General features: G+C 47.1%; 2 protein-coding genes across 2 annotated transcripts; one reads left to right on the forward strand and one right to left on the reverse strand.

Moving 5' to 3' along the window:
- Positions 1-154: 154 nt before the first annotated feature.
- On the reverse strand, positions 155-5225 carry PRADC1 (protease associated domain containing 1). The gene is made up of 5 exons (XM_069580503.1): positions 4151-5225; positions 2029-2129; positions 1351-1460; positions 914-1081; positions 155-688 (listed from the first exon to the last, which is right to left on the reverse strand). Exons 1-5 carry the CDS (start codon positions 4215-4217, stop codon positions 568-570), a joined length of 567 nt encoding a protein of 188 aa, XP_069436604.1. The 5' UTR covers positions 4218-5225; the 3' UTR covers positions 155-567.
- Positions 4178-21285, forward strand: CCT7 (chaperonin containing TCP1 subunit 7). Its single transcript, XM_069580501.1, has 12 exons — positions 4178-5395; positions 10995-11148; positions 11780-11886; positions 13274-13399; positions 14143-14195; positions 14547-14718; positions 16781-16945; positions 17682-17870; positions 18594-18691; positions 19248-19380; positions 19876-20082; positions 20925-21285. Exons 1-12 carry the CDS (start codon positions 5390-5392, stop codon positions 21144-21146), a joined length of 1632 nt encoding a protein of 543 aa, XP_069436602.1. The 5' UTR covers positions 4178-5389; the 3' UTR covers positions 21147-21285.
- The last annotated feature ends 235 nt before the right edge of the window (positions 21286-21520 follow it).

Below are 21520 nucleotides of genomic sequence, written 5' to 3' on the forward strand. Positions count from 1 at the left end.
GGTCCTAAAGGACCCTGGTCAAGCCTTGTACCTTCTCTGGGCCTCAGTTTCCTCCCTTCAGAACAAGAGCGTGGGACCAAGTGAGTGTTTGAAGCCCCCCACCCCACCCCTGTGTGCTTTACTCTAGGACACAGTTGCAACCCTGATGAGAGGCTTTATTGCTAAAAAGTCACTGAGGGTTTATTAAGTCCTCAAACACCAGCTCCTTACACCATTCCAGCAATTGCTGTGAAAGACTCTGGGTGGGGAGGCTGGAGCCAGGTGGGATGTGACAGGTCTCAGATGGCTCTCAAACCACCTGCTGTTGGCCCCTTTGGTTTCAGACCCAAGCCCACCGGCCCCAGCGCCTGGCTCTTGGCTCTTCCCATAGCATGAGACACCTTAGGGGCCCAGGGGAGGAAAGGCCAGTGGTGTGGCTTCCTTTAGCTGAGCCAAAGCCCAAGCCCTTTTCCTCTACCTGGCTCCACCAGTTCCCAAATGCTATCCCCAAATCCTGAACAGCAGAATTCCTGGATTTTCCCTTCTCAGCTCAGAGTTGCTTATGGCTGGAATGTGGGACCAACTCTTCTACCAGAAGGTCCAGGGCGGTTGCAGCAGCTCAAAGGTGGGGATGCTGGTGACATTGACTGGGATGGAAATGATGGCCCAAGGCAGCCCATGCTGTTCCAGGGAGCGGCGGATCATGTAGCTGGGAGGGCATGGAGAGAGGTGGTGATGGTCACTTTCCCGGCACCCCATCATGCCCCACTGTCCCCATTACTCTGGGAGTTCCAGAGCCTGAGGACTTTTTTGGCCCTCCAACCAGGGCACCCCAAGATGAGGCTTGTGGGTAGGGACTAGTAATTGCCCTTGACCTCCCCGAGTTGTGGCACCCAGTTTGGTGCTAATACAGCCAGAGACAAGGACCCCTCACCCATCTCGGCCAAGCAGGAAGAGGGCGGGGATGTCAGCTGTGCGCTGGGTACTGTCCTGAATCATCTCCACGTAGAAGCTGTCATTGTCAACCGCGTTGTCAGAGATGATCACTGCCCGCCCGCCGTGCTCCTGCACCACCCGGGTCTTGGAGAGGAAGGAGCAGCCCCTGGAAGAGGTGATGATGAGACCAAAGAAAAGGCAGGGTCCTAGCTATTCCCTCCCCAGACCACCACCCTGGGAGGGTGCAAGAAGGATCAACCATGAGGATTATTTTTTTATAGAGGCTCACAAGTAAATAGCCAAAGGCTTGGATAATTTTAAGACATTTCTTAAAGACTCTTAAAAAGACGAATTATTTAAAAACAGTTATTTCAAAGTATCACCACCAACACTGATCTCAGACTCCCCTGGTGCCTGTGCCTGTCCGCGCCTTACCCCCTCTCCACCAGCGCGATCTGGTCCTGGATGAAGAAACCGTTGCTGAGTTCCCCGCAGGCCTCTGAAGGTTCCGCAGGGACAAGGTGAATCTGCTCATACCTTGTGTGCTGAAAGATAATTAAACAGGTGAAAGTGTGGGGAGGGGTTAGGACCGAGCTGATCATCCCATTGTATCAGCTCCTCACAAAATGTGAAGGAAATACGTGATTTCTGTGTGCTGGACACTTGAGCACTTTTACTCAATTCTCACAATTGTCTGGTTGTCCTATCCCACCCTCCCTTTCTTTTTCTTTTTTTTTTTTTGGTCAAATCCTTATTTTTTTTTTTTTCCACCCTCCCTTTCACAGACACAGGGAAGTTGCTATGGACCCAGACTCACGTATTAATAGTTCAGCGGTGGAGCTAGCAGAGCCTTTGGCTTTTTTATTTTTTAAACTATTTCATGTCCCTAAGAAGACAGTTTTTCCCTCTGTGATGCCCAGGTCTGTATTATACCGAGAGGAACCGCTGGAAGCCCTTCCTTCCTGGCTCTATAGCCCTGGAAGACAGAGCAGGATTCTGCCCCCTTCTCTGTCCCAGCACTCAGGTATTGACTGAATTGATGAAGGTCACCTCAACTTAGTAGGGGGAAATGTGGAGACAGCATCAGATATGAGGGGGCCTCCCTCAACTTACAAAGATACCGCCAAAGTCCTTGGCGGGTGTGGCTGTGAAGATGTAGCGAATGTCCCCAGGACTCAGCACTTGAAAGTACAAATAATCATGGATGCGTAAGCCTGAAAGGTAAAATGTACAGGTGAGAAGCCTCCAGGGGAAATGCTGGTTCAGGTTCAGATCATGGACTCTATGCCTTCAACAGGCTGGCTATGGTCTGGGCCCAGAGACCCAGCTTCAACGAATTGTGTCCTCGAAGTAGTTAGGATAGATGGTCTCTGCCCTGGGGAGGATAGAGCTGATGCAGACAGAGTTAGTGACCCCAGAAGTTTACAGCTGCTGCTGCTTACAGAGGTGAGCCAGGGAGACAGAGTTCCAGTGTGACCTCTCTGAGGGTTAATTCATCTTTGCTCTGAAGCAGACTTGAGAGTTTCAAGGTGGTAGATGTCATAGCTGTTGTAAAAAAAAAAAAAAATCTGGTTCCATTGCCATTCCCCCCTCGTCCAGTCACTACCATTTCTCATCCTAGCTGATGCAGCTTTCTAACTGGTCTATCTTAGCCTCCATTCTTGCTCTCTAAGGTCCATTCCCCTAACAACTGCCAGGAATTTCCTTAAAATGTCTTAAAGCATATATGATCATGTCACCAATGCCAGAGCTTCAATACCCTTCAAGGACTTCCTTTGGCACTTAAAACCTAAACTCTAGTCTGCAAGGCCCTGCTTGATCTGGCCATTGGCAGCTACTCCAACCTCATCTCTTTCCTTCCTGTGTTCTAACTACACCGGCTTCCAGTTTCTTCACATCTCCAAGTCTTCTCGCAAGTTCCCTCACCATACCGCACCTCTGCCTCTTTACAGGGCTCACTCCTATTCATCCATCAGATCAGTTTCTCAGAGAAACCTGCCCTGTGACTGCCCTCCTTTTATGCCCATTTAAAAATGTACTTTGTCTCCAATGACACTTTTAACATAATTTGGAATTATCTTTGTTGTCTCTCTCCTGCACTAGAACAAGGACTTATGTAATTTCATTCCATACTGTATCCACCTTAACCAACATAGTGGCTAGACTGTAAGCGGTGCTCTAAAAGGTTGCGTGGATGAACAACTATTTCTGGCAAAGAATTGCCAGAACAACTAGATTTTTCTGGGATGTGGATCTCTTTAGTACCAAAGTGTAATGTTTTACCTGAACTTAAGTGGCTGGTTTCCTTAGTCCAGAGAGATTGAGTAATGTGAAAGGGTGGAAACTTCTGCCACAAGTTGCTACTGTGTGTCAGGGCTGGGATCAACTGTGGCTTTAGCTGTCCTTTTCTATATCCTAATCAGCCACCAGGTAGAGGTCCACTGGTTTGGTACTGGGCTATACATACAGCCTTTTGTCCTGGGAGTGGAGGCTTCCTGTCAAACAGAGATACACTCCCAGGAGGCCCTCCTGGATTAGCACTAAAATTCCCCTCCTGCCTACACATCTTTGCCTAGCCTTTGCATCCGCTGATCCGTGTAAATTAAGTGTAGCTATACACATGTGCTCACGTATGTATATGGGTGTATGTTTACGTTCTCATGTAGGTGCAAACAGGTTTGGTGTGTGCGTATGTGCTAAGTGCGTGCAAGCCCATGAATAGCAACGTGTGGTCCCATTTATGTATGTGAGTGCTCACATATTTCCAGCTTGTATTCCTGTGAGTGAGTGTGAAAGTCACTCAGTCGTGTCCGACTCTTTGCGACCCCATGGATTATATAGTCCATGGAATTCTCCAGGCCAGAATACTGGAGTGGGTAGCCTTTCCATTCTCCAGGGTCCCCTTTACGTATGTGAGTGCTCACATATTTCCAGCTTGTAGTACCCCTAGGTGTTTCTTGTTCTTCGCCCCCCTCAGCCACCTAAGTCGGCGCTAGTGGGGGTAGGGGGAGCCTTCTTTCGACGTGGGTAGCTGGGGACTCACAGCCCAGCCTCAGGCCGCTCCCGGTTAATGTCCCTGGGGACCACTATCCACCCACTCCAGGTGCCTGTGTCTGGACCTGCCTTGCTCCGAATTCGCGGGTCCCCAAGGTGACCCGTGGCCCCCGGCCCAGGACGCGCTCAAGCTGGTCCGCCAGCCCCGCCCTGAAGCGTAGCCCCGCCCGTTGCTGCTCACCGTGGGCCGCGACGCACGCGGGGAGCCAGAGCACGAGACACCACCAGCCCGCGGCGCCGGGGACCATCTCCAGGGCCCGGCCGGGCGCCGCGCTTCTTCCAGCCACCCCGCCGCGCGTAGCTAGCCGGACTTCGGCCTGACAGCTGCTCTGGCCTCCCGCCCCCGGACCCGCTCACGCCGTCGGTTGGCTGACCGGAATGAGGCCTAGGACTGATTGGCTCTGAGGCCTGCTTATGTAGCCACATTTTCCGCCCCTACGCCCTAGCCCACTTCCTATTGGCCGAGAGAAGTGAGGCCGAGAGCTGATTGGTCTAAACTGTTAACTGCAACTGTCGGCCCCCGCCCCAGCATGTCTCTTTTTGGGTTAGACTCTGCAGGACCTTTCAGGCAAAAGGGCGGGCCCCGGAGGCCGCAGGAACTGAGAATGGGAGACCCGCAGGACTCGCCTCAGCGCCGAGAGTCTTGGCTAGTCAGCTCGTGCGTTCTCGGCCGAATCCTCACCGCGGCAGCTTCGCAAGACGATTTATCTTCTACCTGTGATTTCCTTTTTCCCATCCTCTTGGGAAGGCATTCGTCTAGTGCCCAGGTCTCCGGCGACCCCTGCTCTGCTCATCCTCTGCCTAGTTCCACTGGCGTTTGTGCGCTCGTAGTCAGTAGGCTCTGGGGATGTGGCCTGATGTACCCGACACTCGAGGAAGCTCTGATAGTGCCAACCCAGAAAACGAGCATTCGGGCCAGGTGCCCACGAGTGATTTTGGACACCTAACCTCTCAGCCTCAGTTCCCTCATCTGTAAAGTGGGCGTGATCGTGGTACTACCAAACAACGAGCTCCGTCACGTCAAATGCTTAGTAAAAGCCTGTCTCTCAGCAGTCAATAAATATATGCGTTTATTGCATCCCTTGGTCTTGGGAGATAGGGGGAATGGAATTAGTTAGTGGCTGACGCGGCCGAGCAAGGATTCTACATGCTCAAAAATAATGGCACCAAGGAAAACCGGCGAACCTTCCCTTACCAACGATTTTCTCAGCTCTCACCGAGGCCCAGCCTCTGACCCTTCTAGCCACGCCGACTCTGTGGTAGCGAACCATAGAGTGGCGGAAGTGGCCCACCCCTTCCTCTCCCGGTCCAACGGCTTTGTGAAGCTTCTGGGGATTTCTCTGGCGCGGAGCATTGTGGGGTTGCTGGGCGTCCCGGGCGCGGAGAAGAGGAGTAGCCGGCCCCTGGATAAGCTTACAAGATGATGGTGAGTCGCAGCTCAGTCATCCGGCCCCATCCGCAGCCATCTGGTCGGTAGCTGGCGCCGCCTGGCCTAGGCCAGTCTCATAGAACCTTCTCCTGCTTATTGACTCGGTTCTCGCCCCGACCCTCTGTCTGTGAGGGACCCCGGCCCGCTACCGCCTGGTGGGCCCGGGCCCGGAGCAGCTGCCCTCAGCGAGGGTTTTGTGGGCCTCAAGAGGAGGCTCCGGTCGGGCCGGCTGGGGACTACAAATCCCAGGGTACTTCGGGCCCTTGAACCTGCGTCGGTCACCCGGTTTTCGGAGCCCCCCATAATCATGACCTGGGTCAAATGACTGCAGGTTGAGCGTGCATACGCGGTCCAGGGCCAGACTTGGAAGCTCTGGCTGTCTTGAAAAATGTGGATGTGAAGGAGGGTGCTTCCTAGAACCGGCAGAGGCAGCATGGGGACGGAGCCCAAGGTCTCAGCTTTGGTCTCTCATTGCCCCGCTCCCTGCCCCCTTGCTCTGCTGCATGATTGAAAACAGATCCCTCCGCTCGTACTCCTCTCTTCATCCCTTCATTCATTAAGTAAACGCATTTCGTTGTTGGGTCGCTCAGTCTTGTGTGACTCTTTGCTACCCCATGGACTGCAGCACACCAGGCTTCCCTGTCCATCACCAACTTCCGGACTTAGTCAAACTCATGTCCGCCGAGTCGGTGATGCCATCCAACCATCTCATCCTCTGTCGTCCCCTTCTCCTGCCCTTAATCTTTCCCAGCATCACGGTCTTATCCACTGAGTCCATCTCATCAGGTGGCCAACATATTGGAGCTTCCGCTCCAGCATCAGTCCATCAGTGAATATTTAGGACTGATTTCCTTTAGGATTGACTGGTTTGATTTCCTTGCAGTCCAAGGGACTCTCAAGAGTCTTCTCCAGCACCACAGTTCGAAAACATCAATTCTCCAGCACTCAGCCGTCTTTATGGTCCAGCTCTCAGATCTGTACATGATATACTGGAAAAACCATAGCTTTGACTATACAGACTTTGGCGGCAGAGTGATGTCTGTGCTTTTTAATATGCTGTCTATATCCTTCCAGGAAACAAGGGTCCTTTAATTTCATGGTTGCAGCCACTATCCGCAGTGATTTGGGAACCCAAGAGAATAAAGTCTGTCACTGTTTCCATTTTTTCCCCATCTGTTTGCCATAAAGTGATGGGACTGGATGCCATGATCTTTGTTGTTTGAATGTTAAGTTTTAAGCCAGCTTTTTCACTTTCCTCTTTCACCTTCATCAAGAGGCTTTCTAGTTGCTTTCTGCCATTAGGGTGGTGTCATCGCATATCTGAGGTTATTGCTATTTCTCCCAGCAATCTTGCTTCCAGCTTGAGCTTCAGCCAGGCATTGTGCACAATGTACTCTGCGTATAAGTTAAATAAGCAGGGTGACAGTATACAGCCGTGACACACTCCTTTCCCAGTTTGAATTAGTCCACTGTTTCGTGTCTGATTGTAACTGTTGCTTCTTGATCTCATACAGGTTTCTCAGGAGGCAGTTAAGGATGGTCTAGTATACTCATCTCTTTAACATTTTTCCACCATTTGTTGTGATCCACACAGTCAGAGGCTTTAGCATAGTCAGTGAATCAGAAGCAGATGTTTTTCTGGAATTCCCTTGCTTGTTCTGAGATCCAACAGATGTTGGCAATTTGATCTCTGGTTCCTCTGCCTTTTCAAAATCCAACTTGTACATTTGGAAGTTCTTGGTTCACGTACTGTTGAAGCCTAGCTTGAAGGATTTGGAGCATTATTACTTTGCTAGCATGTGAAATGAGCACTGCTGGATGGTAGTTTGAACTTTTAGTACCTACTGAATGTACTAGGCCCCTAGTACAGCTTCTGAGGTGCAATTTCTCAACCAGGAGAATGGGCAGGGCAGTGGGGATGATGTATTAGAGGTGACAAGACCCAGCCTCTGACCCTATCTGCCCTTCCAGATGTGGCATGAGATGGCTTTTCTAGTTGGCCACCTAATTCTGGGTCTCATTTTCTTTAGGGAAGCAGGTGAATCGTGGGGGCTGTCTGTAGCTCTCCCCTCCCCCCTTCTGTGGCATCCCTTTCTCCAACTTGGAGCTACAGGTACCTTCCATGGGCCCCAAACAACCTCAGTGGTGTCCCCTGAGTTGTTCTTGAACAGGGCCAGCTCTCAAGTGTTTGAGGTAAAACCCTGACCTGTGGTCCCTGTGCACTTGGCAGGTCGCTTGTCTGTTTTTATCCATCCAGCTCAGTTCTCTGTTCTTTTCCTGCTTCCTCAACTGCTGCCTGACCTAGTCATAGTCAGACTGACAGCTGTCAGGTGTGCAGCCTACCAAATGCCCTGAGAATGCTGCTTGTGCCTGAGAGAGTAGGAACCTGGCATTACTCTGTGTACCCTCTCTCCCTTTCATACATCCAGTACTGCCTTTTTCAGCTGGTCTTCACTGTTACCTATTCCCTGAGGTCACCTTCATCTCATGCAGTGGCAGCATAGTAGAACGCTTGAGAGTAAGGGCTCTGGAGCCGCACCGAATGCCTATGTTTGTGATTAACTGTGCCACTTAATGGACATGTGACTTTGAGTGTGGTTTTATATTTCCCGCCCCCAAAGTTCTTCTGACTTGTGATAAAACCCTTCACCAAGAAGCCCCAGCCCACCACCTTGGCTTTTTCCTGAACTGACCCCTGCTCTGTTTCCTTGCTTATTGCCTTTTTATAGCTCTCTTTTTTGTGTGTGAAACTTAAGTCACCAAGAACTCTTCTTGCTGTTATTGTTTGGTACCTGGTGTTGAATTGGTACCTGGTATTGAATTGGTACCTGATACTGTGGAAGCCTTTTGTGATTGAAAAAGAGGTAAGAGGGTTCCTCAGAAAGCTCAGTCCTGTGACTTGGGTACAACCACACAGAAGGTATTGATAGGTCCTTGCCTTTGTGTTCAGCACTGCATGCCTTAGCGTATGAACACGTGTGGTTTTATAGAGCATCAAGCTAAATAATGCTTATTAAAAGTCTTTAAGGAGAACAAAGACCATTAAGCTGAAATTAGCAAGCCTCTCATGGTAGGTACCCTTGGCAGATTATTGGATTCTGCTGTTGTTTCTTCACTTGAGTAAAAATGCAGCTGGAAAGTAACTTAGGACATGAGCTGGGCTTGCCCTTGAAGGCCTGACAGAAGAGGCACCATCCTGGTTGACCTAGCTTGGCTCAGTCCAGCCCTGCTGCCTTTTCCTCCCCAAAGGATCTCTGTACCCAGCCTGCCTTTCTGTAGGGCCTGTACAGCATAGGAACTTGGGACAATGTGGCCAGCTGCTTCCAAGCCCTTCCTGCTTGTAGTGTCACCATACTGCTGATGCTTTTCCAAAGATAAGAACCAATTGCCGCCATGATGTGTATAAAGCACTTTCAAGTGTATTTGGCCCTTGAATAACTCCGGGAGTTAGGGGACCAGACTCTGCTAAGCCAAAGTTTGCATATGATTTAGTAGGCCCCCCATATCTTGATTTCTCTGTATCTGAGGATTCAACCAACCTCAGGTGGTGGTGTACTGTAGTATTTACTGCTGAAAAAAAAATTCAGGCATAAGTGGACCCACACAGTTCAAACCATGCTGTTCAAGGTTCAGCTGATAATGTAATTGGAATTTTCAGCACCAAAAGCTTCTGTATACTGCTTTATATGTGGCCAAATCTAGGCACTCTATACATTGAAATTAGTGCCTTTACACATTACCTTTATGAAGCTTGTATTTTAAGATGGATGGCAATATAAACATTATGCTTGAGAAAGAGCAGAGAGAGTTCTGGGATCCCCTGTTCCCAGCGCCCATGTTAACTACTGTCGAGAAGAATGGCAGCTGCTAACTGAGAAGAATGGCAGCTCTGAGGGACTGCTGGCCTAGTGGGAAGGAAGTGGCTTTGGTAGAACGTGGCAGTGTGGCTCTTGTAGGTGGGGCATAATTTGGAGTTAGAGATGAGAAAAATAAACATTGGATAAGTTAGACTTGGTGGGGTGAATGACTCTGTTGAAGGGACTAGGAAGAGATTAAGACTCAAGTTGGTTTTTGATTGATAATGTAAATCTCTGTTGGGGCAGGGTTGGACCAGAGATGACTTGAGGCTGCCCTGAAGAATGATTTAGCAGAACTGGGAGAAGGGGTCTTTGGGGAACCCATTTTTCTTGCAAGGGACCTAAAGGAATTTGAGAGTACAGAGAAGCCATTAAGTAATGTATGATACGTTTGTTAGGAAAAGTTGAAACAAAATAAAATGCCCAAGTTTCAAAATTTCCTTTACTACCACTCTCTTACTTATTTGAGTTTGTTGTGCATCTTTCTAGCCTGTTTTTATGTAGTTGCTCATTATATCTTGCCTCTTATAGTTATTTTTTTGTTTTTTTACCCCAGTGTAAATTAGACTATGCCATTACTCTGCTAAAAGCTTTTCCAGGGCATCCCTTCTTTGTAGGAATAAAATCTATAAACTCCTTACCATAGTCTGCAGATGAGTAGTGATTTAATTCCTGTCTGCTTCTTCAACCTCATTCCAGTCTTTTGCTTACTCACTACCCTCCAGCTACACTGGCCAAAGAAGTCAGATTTTTAAAGACATTGTTCGGTTAATGTGGAGTCAGCCTCATGGGTTGTTTGACTTTCTAGTTTGTGAATTCCTGGCTCTTTTTGTTGGACTGAGACAGCCTGATGCTTTTCTGTGTCTTCTCCACTCGAACACTTGAAATATCCCCTGGGGTAGACATGGGCAGTGACTGTCAAACTTTATATTTGCAATCCACAGTAAGAAATAAATTTCAAAGCATAGGGTTGCAGAGGGTCAGATACAACTTTGGGACTAAATAACAACATAGCCTAATTGCACACACATAACTAACATAACAAAAGTTTTGAAACAGTGTTTACACTTATCTGTTTTACATACGTAAAATCAGTCATAAGAGAATAGTGACTGTTCTGGGACCAATGCAAAGAGAGAAACACTTGTTTAGGGTATCTGGTTGGAGATTAGTCACACGAAAGCTTCATGGAACCAGCATGAGAGATGGAAACACTGCTGTACAAATTAGGGTTGTCATTTTGTGAGACAGGACAAACGTGCCATTTGTTTATCTGCCTGGCCATTTCCCTACGCTCCAGCTACCATCATTGGTAAAACCGCCTGCTTGGGCATCTCTGGGTCAACATCTGAAGCTCTTGGCATCTCATTCTGCATCAGTGCCCCATCTCCTTCCCTGCGATTAAGCTCTCATGGGGTTGAACGGGTGTTTGCTGGAGTGAGCACTGAGTATGGCCCGCTTCCTCCTTATGCGGTGGCCTAACTCCTCAACCCGAGAAACAGGGTCAGAAACTGAAAGGGCTATGCTTTTTCAACTGGGCACTGAGGAATACATTATTTGTTCTTTTTGACTAAATCAATGCTTCTCAAACCATTTTCTGGTATATCTGCAGAACATGCTATCTCGGGGGGTAGAGGCTGTCTAAGGAATAGATGTAGTGGATGGACATTGGGGAAATGTGGTTTAAAGGGGCCTCCAGATTTTTTTTTTTTTTTAGTGAATTGCTCTTTCTTCTCTAGCCCACACCAGTTATCCTGTTGAAAGAGGGGACTGATAGCTCCCAAGGCATCCCCCAGCTTGTAAGTAACATCAGTGCCTGCCAGGTGATTGCTGAGGCTGTCAGAACTACCCTGGGTCCCCGTGGCATGGACAAGCTCATTGTGGATGGCCGAGGTAAGTGCAGAGTTTCTCAGACCAGTGTGCAGAAGAGGAGGCTCCTCTAAAGTGTTTGGGGCCAGCAGAGGTTGGCAACAGAAATTCCTCTGCTTTTAAGATCGCTGAAGGATTGCTCACTGTGAAGCTACTTCTTTTCATATGTTGTCCTGAATGCTGAACCTCTTGGGAATATATGGGAAAAGCCAGGTTCAGGAATCTTGCCTTGCAGAGAGAGTTGGCCTAAAACATGAAATAGAACCTTCCGAAGTTGCCTGTGGTCACTCCTGTTGTATCGTGTTGCTGAGACAAATTCTGCATTATGTTTTAGTGTATTAATTTACAAGTGAAATACCAGGGTATCAACTGTTAAGAATATCTAAATGATTATCCATTCTTATTTTTTAAAATGTTTTCTACATCCAGTAGAGGTTTGCTGTTCAGGGAAAATGAAGAGCTCATGGTTTTTGGAAATGTTTGATTTTAGGTGGCCCTTTGTGCCCAGAGCTAAATCTGTAAAAAGATCAGTTCATTCCCACCACAAGACCCTCTGTCCTGTCCCAGTAAAGTGTATATGGGCTCCAAGTCCAGCTAGAAGTCAGAATTTAAGAAAAGATCTTTACATTTTTACTTTGTGTTTGTCCCTTTAAAGGCAAAGCAACAATTTCTAATGATGGGGCCACAATTCTGAAACTCCTTGATGTTGTCCATCCTGCAGCGAAGACTTTAGTGGACATTGCAAAATCCCAAGATGCTGAGGTAGGAATATCAAGTTTATGCTTTTCAGTGGAGATTGAAATACATGCCTGTTTGTTCCTTTGCTCTTCTTTCTTGAAGCATTTTGATTTTATATCTAAAACCATAATTTCACAAATACAGGTTTGTAAAACTATGTAGATGGAATTAATAGCTCTTTAAAATTCCTTCTGTTTCACTGAGTGTGGCTCAGATCTCAGGAATAGGCCTGTGTGCTGTCATTCATATGAATTGCTCAGTAAATAATTTAACCTCTCATCCGTTGGTTGCCTTATAAAATGGAGCTGGAGATTGTTTCCTGTTCACTTTTTTCTTTCTTAAAAAAAAAAAAAATTTATAGTGGTAAAACACACATAACATAAAATTTGCCGTTTTATGTTCCTGTCAGTGACATTAACTTGTCTTTGCCTTTTTAAAAATCATTTCTAACACTGGAGTCTTATTGAGAGAGACAAGTTTGCATTTCAGAGTGTTACAGATAACGTCCCAAAGTTATATTAAAAGGTCTATTAGGACCCTGTAGCCTGGAAAACAGTATGGCAGTTTTCAACAAAGGAATACCTTTCTGTATTGGAATAGGAATTCTGTATTCTGAATAGGAATTTGGCAGCTTAAACCCTTTGCCACAGTAACTTTTTTTCTCCCTAAAATCTCTTACATTCCACAGAAACATAAGTGAGTTAAAAGTAAATTTCCTCTATATCAGAGGTTAACCAGTTTTCTAAAAAACTCTTTTTTCTCAAAGAAAAGGGGAAGCAAAGGGGAAAAAAAGCTCTTATTCTTTTTCTCCTTTATTTAAAGTTTAGATCCCATTATAGAAAATTGCCGTTAAGAAAAACAAGTTCATAATCTGCTTATTCCAGATAGTGTTTAAAATACAAAAGACTTTGATCCTTAGAGGTTTGTTTTGTGAACTACTGTAGAATTTGTTCCCATTTATCTCATACCTTTTGCTACCATTATTTGTTATTTGTGACATATTCAGTTCAGTCGCTCATGTCCATCGAGTCGGTGATGCCATCCAGCCATCTCATCCTCTGTCATCCCCTTCTCCTCCTGCCCCGAATCCCTTCCAGCATCATGTATATTAGCATTATAATATTATAAGCATGTATATTGTGTTACTGATCATAGTACCTTTGTCCATAGTAAGTAAGTTCTTGGTTAATTTGTGTGTATGATTTCATATTCTGGGAAAATTTGTCCAGATCAGCTCTCTTTGGAGAATGGGCCTGGCTGTGGAATTAATTTTGTGGCCCAGGACCATTTGATGGGATGAATATCTACCCAGCAACACCCCAGTTTAAATGGATAGATTGCCTAGAAAACGGAGTTTGGGAGTTTTGTTCCTGAACGTGAGTGACGTGAGCTCCCTGTCATCCTGTTCCAGGTCGGTGACGGCACCACCTCAGTGACCCTGCTGGCTGCAGAATTTCTGAAACAGGTGAAACCCTACGTGGAGGAAGGCCTGCACCCGCAGATCATCATCCGCGCTTTCCGCACTGCCACACAGTTGGTATGGGAGCGCTAGCGAAGCGGGGCCGTCTGGGCACCTTCTTGTTTCTCTTAGGATATGGTCTGTATTGGGTTGTGGAGGGTCTGGGGACAATATTCCTTGAATTCCTTCTGAATTCTACTCCATAGAAATCTCAGTTCTACCATTCAATAGCTATTGACTAGGTATATTACTTAGTCTATTTAAGCTGTCAGTAAGTGAGAGCTGTTTTGTTTTTATCGAGTACTTCGTAGCACATCTTGAGGCCTTGCTTTTATTGACCTTTGACTCTCATTCTTTAGCTTGGGGCAAGTCAGTTCCTCTTCACCTTACTTTCTTTACTGTCTCTGTTTTGGGATGGTGACATTAAAATGAAATCATGTGAGAAGTATGTACGAAAGGATATCTTTTGAAGAAGATGGCTTTGGAACGATACAATGTTTAACATACGAATATGTGTATCATATATTACATAACGTAGTTACTATATAAAGTACTGGAAGTTGTCACCAGTGCTGTTCTGGCCTGCACTTTGTCACTGGTGCTGTTCTGTGCCTGCTCTACAGTTCTAACTTTGGGCATTTTTCTAAACTAGAGCTTCATATTTTTCTGGGCAGCAAAAGACTTAGAAATGGTATTTTGACTATCGAGTAGAAATACTTAAGATTTGGGAGTAAAGATTAGGGACTAGCAAGAGAGATTGGGATCCACTTTTCCAGTTTGTTTTTAATGTGAGAGACTCACCCAGTTTCTGTTCTTGGCAGGCAGTTAACAAGATCAAAGAGATTGCAGTGACTGTGAAGAAGGAAGATAAAGTGTAAGTTTGCAGTGAACTTTGTCAGAACCTTGACTTTCCATGGCCAGATTGGATGCAGAAGCGTGCTGGAATACCCTGCATGGACTGGGGCTGATTGGCTCTTGCTAAACCCCTTGCTGTACCCCAGTCCGTGTAGTACAAGAGTGGCTGTAGACTGCAGTTGAAAAGCTGTCACTCATGAAGTCTTTGACTGCAATTACCATCTGTCACTGGTAATCTGCCCTAAAGATTCAGAAGACAAAGGTTGAGGGCTGAATTTAGAGGCTAGAATAGAAACCATCTCCACATTGCAATAGAGTCTGATAAGAGGGGCTTTCAAGGCCTGATGCAGGTCCCACCCTTGTGTCCCAGGGAGCAGAGGAAGCTGCTTGAGAAATGTGCCATGACTGCTCTGAGCTCCAAGCTGATCTCCCAGCAGAAAGCCTTCTTCGCTAAGATGGTGGTGGACGCGGTGATGATGCTTGATGATTTGCTGCAGCTTAAAATGATTGGAATCAAGAAGGTGCAAGGTGGAGCCCTAGAGGTGAGCCTGCCGAGGCCTCCCTAGGAGGCTCTTGCTTTCACATCAACCCTGTAGGCAGCTTGGCTTAGGAGGACAGCACACGTTAGAGGAATAGAGAGAGCGCACTCGGGCTGAAAGCCAGACTGAAGCTGTGTTCCTCATACTGTGGCTATAAGCTGTCTCCTATAGGTGCATTTTGTAACCTCCACAGACTTGTATTACTTGTCAGCAGAATCGAAGGGTGAACTGGCTGATTTTCAGAATCTCAGTGTTAATGTCTGAGGGGACAGGGCTAGCTCTGATAAATTATCTGAAACCTTCTCAATAAATATAAGTACTTTTCAGTATATTCTTCTCCAAGTGGTACAAGCAGGCTCTCCCTTCTTTTATTCATTTATCTTGAACAGATAGTACAGAAGTCAAGCTGTATAGAAAGTCCTAAAGGAAAACAGAAATGTCTCCTACACCACCCCTGCCCCAGAAACCACTCTTAACTGTGTGTATTCTTCCAGACTGTGCATCTATAAGTATAAATGTAAATATTGTTTTCTGAAACGAATGCTCACCTGTAATGCATAGTGTCCTGCAACTGGCTTTTGTTTATTTAACAACATATTTTTTCACTTATTTAAATTAAAATAGTGGCTAGTGTCTACTGTATATGCACAACACAATTGCATTTCCATTCTGTTCGTCTCCTCCTCTTCTTCCTGTCATGGCACACGAGAGTGGGATGAGATTCCCTTTATGTAATAAAGCTGTAAAGAATCTGAAAGTCATCTGAGCCGTTCCCATGCCTTTGGCCCCCAGATGGGCGTGTTTCAGCCCATTCTCTATGTCATGGCTTGCTGACATTGTCTTTACATACTGCTTTGATCTCAGTGTGCCATCTTCTGTTCCAGAAACCCTTGAGATTAAATTGGCATTCACTAAACTAGGGCTCAGAACTGTAATTTTAACTGGTGAGAAAGCCAGGGGCTGCGAGCCACACATACGTTCAGTCTGTCTCTTTTACTAGTCCTTTGTCCTGGTAATGCAATTGTTATTTTGTCGACATATAGTTGATTTACAATGTTGTATTAATTCTCCTGTTCAGCAAAGTGATTGTTAACACATACCTAATTCTTTTTCATATTCCTTTCAATTATGATTTATCACTGAATATTGAAGAGTAGGACTTTGTTTACCCATTCTGTCTAGTAGTTTGCATGGTAACCCCAAACTCAACCCATTTCTCCTCCAACCCCCGACCTCCATGGCAACCACAAGTCTGTTCACTTTGTGAGTGTTTCTGTTTCATAGAGAGGTTCATTTGTGTTGTATTTTAGATTCTACATGTAAATGATATCATAGGCTATTTGTCTTTTTCTTTCTGACTTCACTTCCTGAATATACCATTCTTTATGGAGTGGGAAATGACTAGGTCATTTAATAAGATCTGAGATTGAGCCTGCCTTCTCATAGTATTAAAGTCACTCCCAAGTGCCGTGTGTTTTCTCTCATGCCCTTATGTTAAATCTGCCACGCAGCAAGCTCTGTTTTGGAATGAGTGGTGTAGTAGTTCATATTTTGAGGGATTAAGATGAGAGAAGCCACAATGATAACTTGAGAACTGCGGGAAATTTCTGACTGTTATGACCTTTTATTTTCATTTCCTAAAGAGAGGAAGCATCTAGGCTACAGCACACAGGTGTTTGTACGCTCACGTGCAGTACAGGTAGGGAGGGATATGTGTACTTATGTGCAGTGAAGACTGGGAGGTGTCGAGTTGGAAGGACAGTGCATCCCTTGGCACGTGTGCTTTGGAGGGTCAGTCCTAAAGGACAGCCCAGACAGGCCTTTCCCATGTTTAGTATCTGCAAGCTAAGTGGTTTTCCTTATCCTGAAGGGACAACCAAAATATGTTTTCATATTTTTCCTAGCATTTAGGATGATGGAAAAACTTCATTACAGTAGTGGAATAAAAACATAATTAACCCTTTCAGGTTCACAGAAATGGATATGCGTTAGTCCAGCACACCACTAACTTGATTTTATTTCATGCCAGTGCTGAACTGTTGAACCATCTGATTTTTTTAAACAGGAGTCCCAGCTTGTCGCTGGCGTCGCATTCAAGAAGACTTTCTCTTATGCTGGCTTTGAAATGCAACCCAAAAAGTACCATAATCCAATGATTGCCCTTTTAAATGTTGAGCTTGAGCTGAAAGCTGAGAAAGATAATGCGGAAATCAGAGTCCACACAGTTGAGGTAGGTCCTCCCGCTGGCAGCGGCATGAAAATGGGCAGCATTCTGGGCCAAAGCCTTGGGCCTTGGTGGTCATTTCGGGCTTAGCGTTGTTTCTCAGGTACCTTGTGGGCTCCTTTCCCCTCCGATGCCCCTAAGTATTGATGTCTAAATACTAGACCCACTCTTCTCACTCTACTCTCTCTGACCTAGACCTAAGGAGGTTTGGATAGGGCAAACCTGCTGAAACATTATCTTTTGGCCCTGGGGAAGGGGCTTGCAGGAGGCTTTCAGCTATAAAATGAGCCCTGTATTTTGATTCCTCTTATTTGGGTAGATGTGAGCTCTGCCATTCTAGACTGTGTCCCATGCTGCTGGGACTGGTGTGCTCCCAACATTGGTATCAGCAAGGCTATCTCTTTGGATGTAGCATGGTCACCCAGCCATAAGCAGCTGTTCTTGGAAAATCCATCCCCAGCACAGAATGGCCTTTGAAGGAAAGGTCTTGTCACTGGGGACTCCATGGGTGCAGTGCCTCAGAGGAGCTAGAACTTAGCTGGCCAGACTGCCTCACACCTTAGCAAATACCAGCTCTGGAGTGGCTCCCAGTGCTCAGATTCCTTGCTGCTTTTGTGTTTGAAAGTTGTAGATGGTTCCTAAGTTACCTTATAGGGTCCTTGTTTATTTGAACTGAGGGGAGTCTGTTCTGTTTATCCTCTGTTAATTCGCAAATAAATCAATATTTTCTGGGTCTCTTCAGGATTATCAGGCAATCGTTGATGCTGAGTGGAACATTCTTTATGACAAGTTAGAGAAGATCCATCATTCCGGAGCCAAAGTCGTCTTGTCCAAACTCCCCATCGGGGATGTAGCCACCCAGTACTTCGCTGACAGGGACATGTTCTGTGCTGGCCGAGTGCCAGAGGAGGATCTGAAGAGGACAATGATGGTAACCAAACTTTCTCAGGCTGCTTTTAGGTCTTTCTGGACCCAGGGGTTTTCACTTACCCCTAGTGTACTGGAGTGGTATATGAATCTGGGCTTGTCTTCTTAACTCTTTTTGTCATAAAACACTTCAGTTCTAGTGTGTGCATACTTACTATATAAGAGTTAATCTAACCAAACAAGTCAGGAAAGCTGATTTGTGAGGGAACCTAGCAGCAGTGCTGTGATTAGCTGGCTGACTCCAGTCTTGATGCTGCAGGCCGGGTTTCCTCTCTTTTTTTTTTTCGCATCTTGCGCCTGTGGAATCTTAGTTCCCTGACCAGGGATGGAACCTGCACCCTCGCACTGGAAGCATGGAGTCTCAACCACTGAACTGCTAAGGAAGGCCCTCCTCCCTTTCTTCTTAAGCATCTTGCCAAGGTGCTTTAAGTTTTAAAGCACTGATCATGACTTCAGTCACTGCACTCAGCACTCTAGTTTAGGGAAGAGAGTATTGGGTAAAGCTTTCTAACTGGGCTTGTTTGCCCTTCATGTGTCTTCATTCTGTTTTGTTTTCTCCTCTTCCAGAGGGAGCCTTGAGGTCAAGGGTGAGAGTGGCTCATCCAGTGTATCTGGGGCACCGTGGCAGTCTAACATGGCAGTTGGCTTTAAAATTAGGTAGCAGGATGCTTGCGTCCCACCTCATGTGATCTGTCACTGCCGGATGATTTTGTCCTGTGTTCCTCAGGCTTGTGGAGGCTCCATCCAGACCAGTGTGAATGCGCTGTCATCAGATGTTCTGGGCCGCTGCCAGGTCTTTGAAGAGACGCAGATTGGAGGCGAGAGGTAAGTGGTAGGCCTGGGCTCCCTGTTTGCTTAGCTCATGAGACTTGCCTGATGGCCTTCTGCTGTCTTTGGTTTGTGGCGTATATATAACAGGCCTCCCAGGTGGCACTGGAGGTACAGAGCCTGCCTGCCAGTGCAGGAAATGAAAAGCGAGTTCGGTCCTTGGGTGGGGAGGATGCCCTGGAGGAAGAAATGGCAACCCACTCCAGTATTCTTGCGTGGAGAATCCCATGGACAGAGGAGCTGGCAGGTTACAGTAGCGTGTGCTATTGTCTTCTGAGACTTTAATCTCTTGGGGTGTATAGTGCTCAGTTATATAAAGTGTTTCAGGAAGAAAGAAGGTCAAATCAGGGCTACAGTCTGACTCCACAGTCTTTTATGCCCCTGTGGTACAGCCCTAGACCTTCCCAAGAACACGCCTTTAAGGGCAGGCTTGGAGAACTTTAGTGAGGGACAGAAGAGCAGCTGCTGAGTGTTGGGAGGACTTGGTGAGGTCAGAACACTGTGGGTTGGCAGCAGAAAAGAGTTCACAGATACAATTTGATCCTGGGTGTAGGTACAATTTCTTCACTGGCTGCCCTAAGGCCAAGACATGCACTATCATCCTCCGTGGTGGTGCAGAGCAATTTATGGAGGAGACGGAGCGGTCCCTGCACGACGCCATCATGATTGTCAGGAGGGCCATCAAGGTACTAGACCGGGGGCTTCCAGCCTGCACAGCCTACTCTGCCTCTTGAGCTGATGCAACCCTGGATTTGTGTGGTGATCCCTTTCCTGTATAACCTGTCCTTCCATGTGGGGCATGTGGGCTCTGATTGTCTCATGGATCATAAAGAAACATCCTCAGTCTCTCAAAATAAGTCATGTTACCTTAAAAGCTAAGACTTGTTCTTGTGAGCACCTGTGGAGCTGATGGAGTCAGCCATCCCAGGGATTGTGCCAGTGCCCTCAAGGTGTAGATGACCTAGAAGAGGGTCAGAAACCATATGGTTCACCAGATTGCAGTTGGGATGTGCTAGGCGTGGTCCATGTCCTGGCTTCCTGTGGCTTGGGCTGGGGGAGGGAGTGAGGAGCCAGCCCTCCTTCTAGGCTAGGGGTCCTGTTGACTGAGTGGTCCAATTTGGCCATGGCTGGAGCTTAGAGAGGGAGCTCCTTGAATTTAGAGGTGAGTCTGGTCTTTGCAGAATGATTCGGTGGTGGCTGGTGGTGGCGCCATCGAGATGGAGCTCTCCAAGTACCTGCGAGATTACTCAAGAACCATTCCAGGAAAACAGCAGCTACTGATTGGGGCCTATGCCAAGGCCTTGGAAATTATCCCACGCCAGCTCTGTGACAATGCTGGCTTTGATGCCACAAACATCCTCAACAAGCTACGGGCTCGGCATGCCCAGGTGGGTTACTCCTTTCCTTTGAGTCCAGGGACTGGGTGGACGGGGCTAGATTCTTTGAGTGTGCTGTGCTTACTCAGGCTCTGTGTGGTCAGCCATGGTGTCGGGACTGGTTGTTCCAGGGTTTCTTCAGTGCTGCTTGCAAGAGTCTGGTCACTCCTTTTGGTGCACTGAGGGAATGAAGAAACACGGTAGCCTCCTGCCTGGAAGCGTGTACTACCCCTGTGTGTACGCGGTTCCTCGTGGGTTCCTCCAGCACTTCAGGGCCCTGCTGATAGTCCAGCCATGGCTGTGCTACCTCCATGTAGAGCACATCTCTTGAGAATTTCCTTTGTTCGTCTGCTGTTCAGCCAGCACTCGTTTAGAGATGTTTGCTAAATGCCGTGTGTTGGATGCTCGGCGTGATGACGGCAGCGCTCAGTGAGCGGCCTGCTTCTGACTTGTGGCAGAACTTGAAGCAAGTCAGTTTCCTTATCTGTAAAATGGGGGCTCCTGGAAGTGGTGTGATGATAAAAGGAGATCAAGGATCGGAAAGTCATCCTCTTGAGAAGCGTGGTTTGGCATACAGTCCTCGGATGACCTGAGGGTGAGAATGGGGCCTTCCTAAGACCCAGCAGCATGCCTGGGAGAGGCCCTGGTCCGTACTTCTCAGGTTTGGAGGGGTGGTGGAGGGCAGGGAAGGGAGGAGGCTTCCAGGCTCCCGTTGGAATGCCGTTTTCCTTAGGGAGATGCCAGCGGGTTCAGAGAGCCTGAGGATGCCTCATAATCTCAGTCATTCAGAGGATGTGCAGGAAGAAATTTGAGAGCAGTTCCATACCATTTTCCCTCTTGTTCTGCTTTTTCAGGGGGGCATGTGGTATGGGGTGGACATCAACACTGAGGACATTGCTGACAACTTTGAGGCCTTTGTGTGGGAGCCAGCAATGGTACGGATCAATGCCCTGACTGCGGCCTCCGAGGCTGCGTGCCTTATCGTGTCTGTTGATGAAACCATCAAGAACCCTCGCTCAACAGTGGATGCATCCCCAGCTGCTGGCCGGGGCCGGGGTCGTGGCCGCCTTCATTGAGGGGTTCCCCAGCCCTCACATGAGTGGCCGGCAGGCTGTGCTTACTCTGTCTCGGTCAGATATTACATACAAGGAACGGGTAGTATTTGGCCCACTCTGTTCTCACTGGAGGTTATTTAAATAAAACTTGAAAAACTTAGAATCCATTTTGCACATTATTTGGGTGCAGGAATTTTACTCATAAATGACTGTGCCTCAGAATTGTAGCTTTATGTGTACTCACGCAGCAGGTAGAAGAGAGAACTCGGCCAGAGGAGGCACTCCACTTGAGCGGCTCCTGTCTGGAAGTTTTGCTTTAGCTGCTTTCTCAGTCTTAGAAGCAGCTGGAAGATATGGAGTTGCTTCCTTTTTTTCCCCTTTTTTTCTGACGTCAT

The sequence above is a fragment of the Ovis canadensis genome, chromosome 3, assembly GCF_042477335.2.
Source record: "Ovis canadensis isolate MfBH-ARS-UI-01 breed Bighorn chromosome 3, ARS-UI_OviCan_v2, whole genome shotgun sequence".
In the NCBI taxonomy this organism is placed as follows: Eukaryota; Metazoa; Chordata; class Mammalia; order Artiodactyla; family Bovidae; genus Ovis; species Ovis canadensis.

Bases quoted from the DNA above. Each gene is read 5' to 3' on its own strand.
- CCT7 (XM_069580501.1), top strand. The intron at 11,149-11,779 runs GTAAGTGCAGAG...GTCCCTTTAAAG, and splicing joins GCTCATTGTGGATGGCCGAG to GCAAAGCAACAATTTCTAAT. The intron at 14,196-14,546 runs GTAAGTTTGCAG...CTTGTGTCCCAG, and splicing joins GTGAAGAAGGAAGATAAAGT to GGAGCAGAGGAAGCTGCTTG.
- PRADC1 (XM_069580503.1), bottom strand. From the start codon at position 4,217: ATGGTCCCCGGCGCCGCGGGCTGGTGGTGTCTCGTGCTCTGGCTCCCC. The intron at 2,130-4,150 runs GTGAGCAGCAAC...TTTACCTTTCAG, and splicing joins CGCGTGCGTCGCGGCCCACG to GCTTACGCATCCATGATTAT. The intron at 689-913 runs GTGAGGGGTCCT...ATGCCCTCCCAG, and splicing joins TTCCTGCTTGGCCGAGATGG to CTACATGATCCGCCGCTCCC.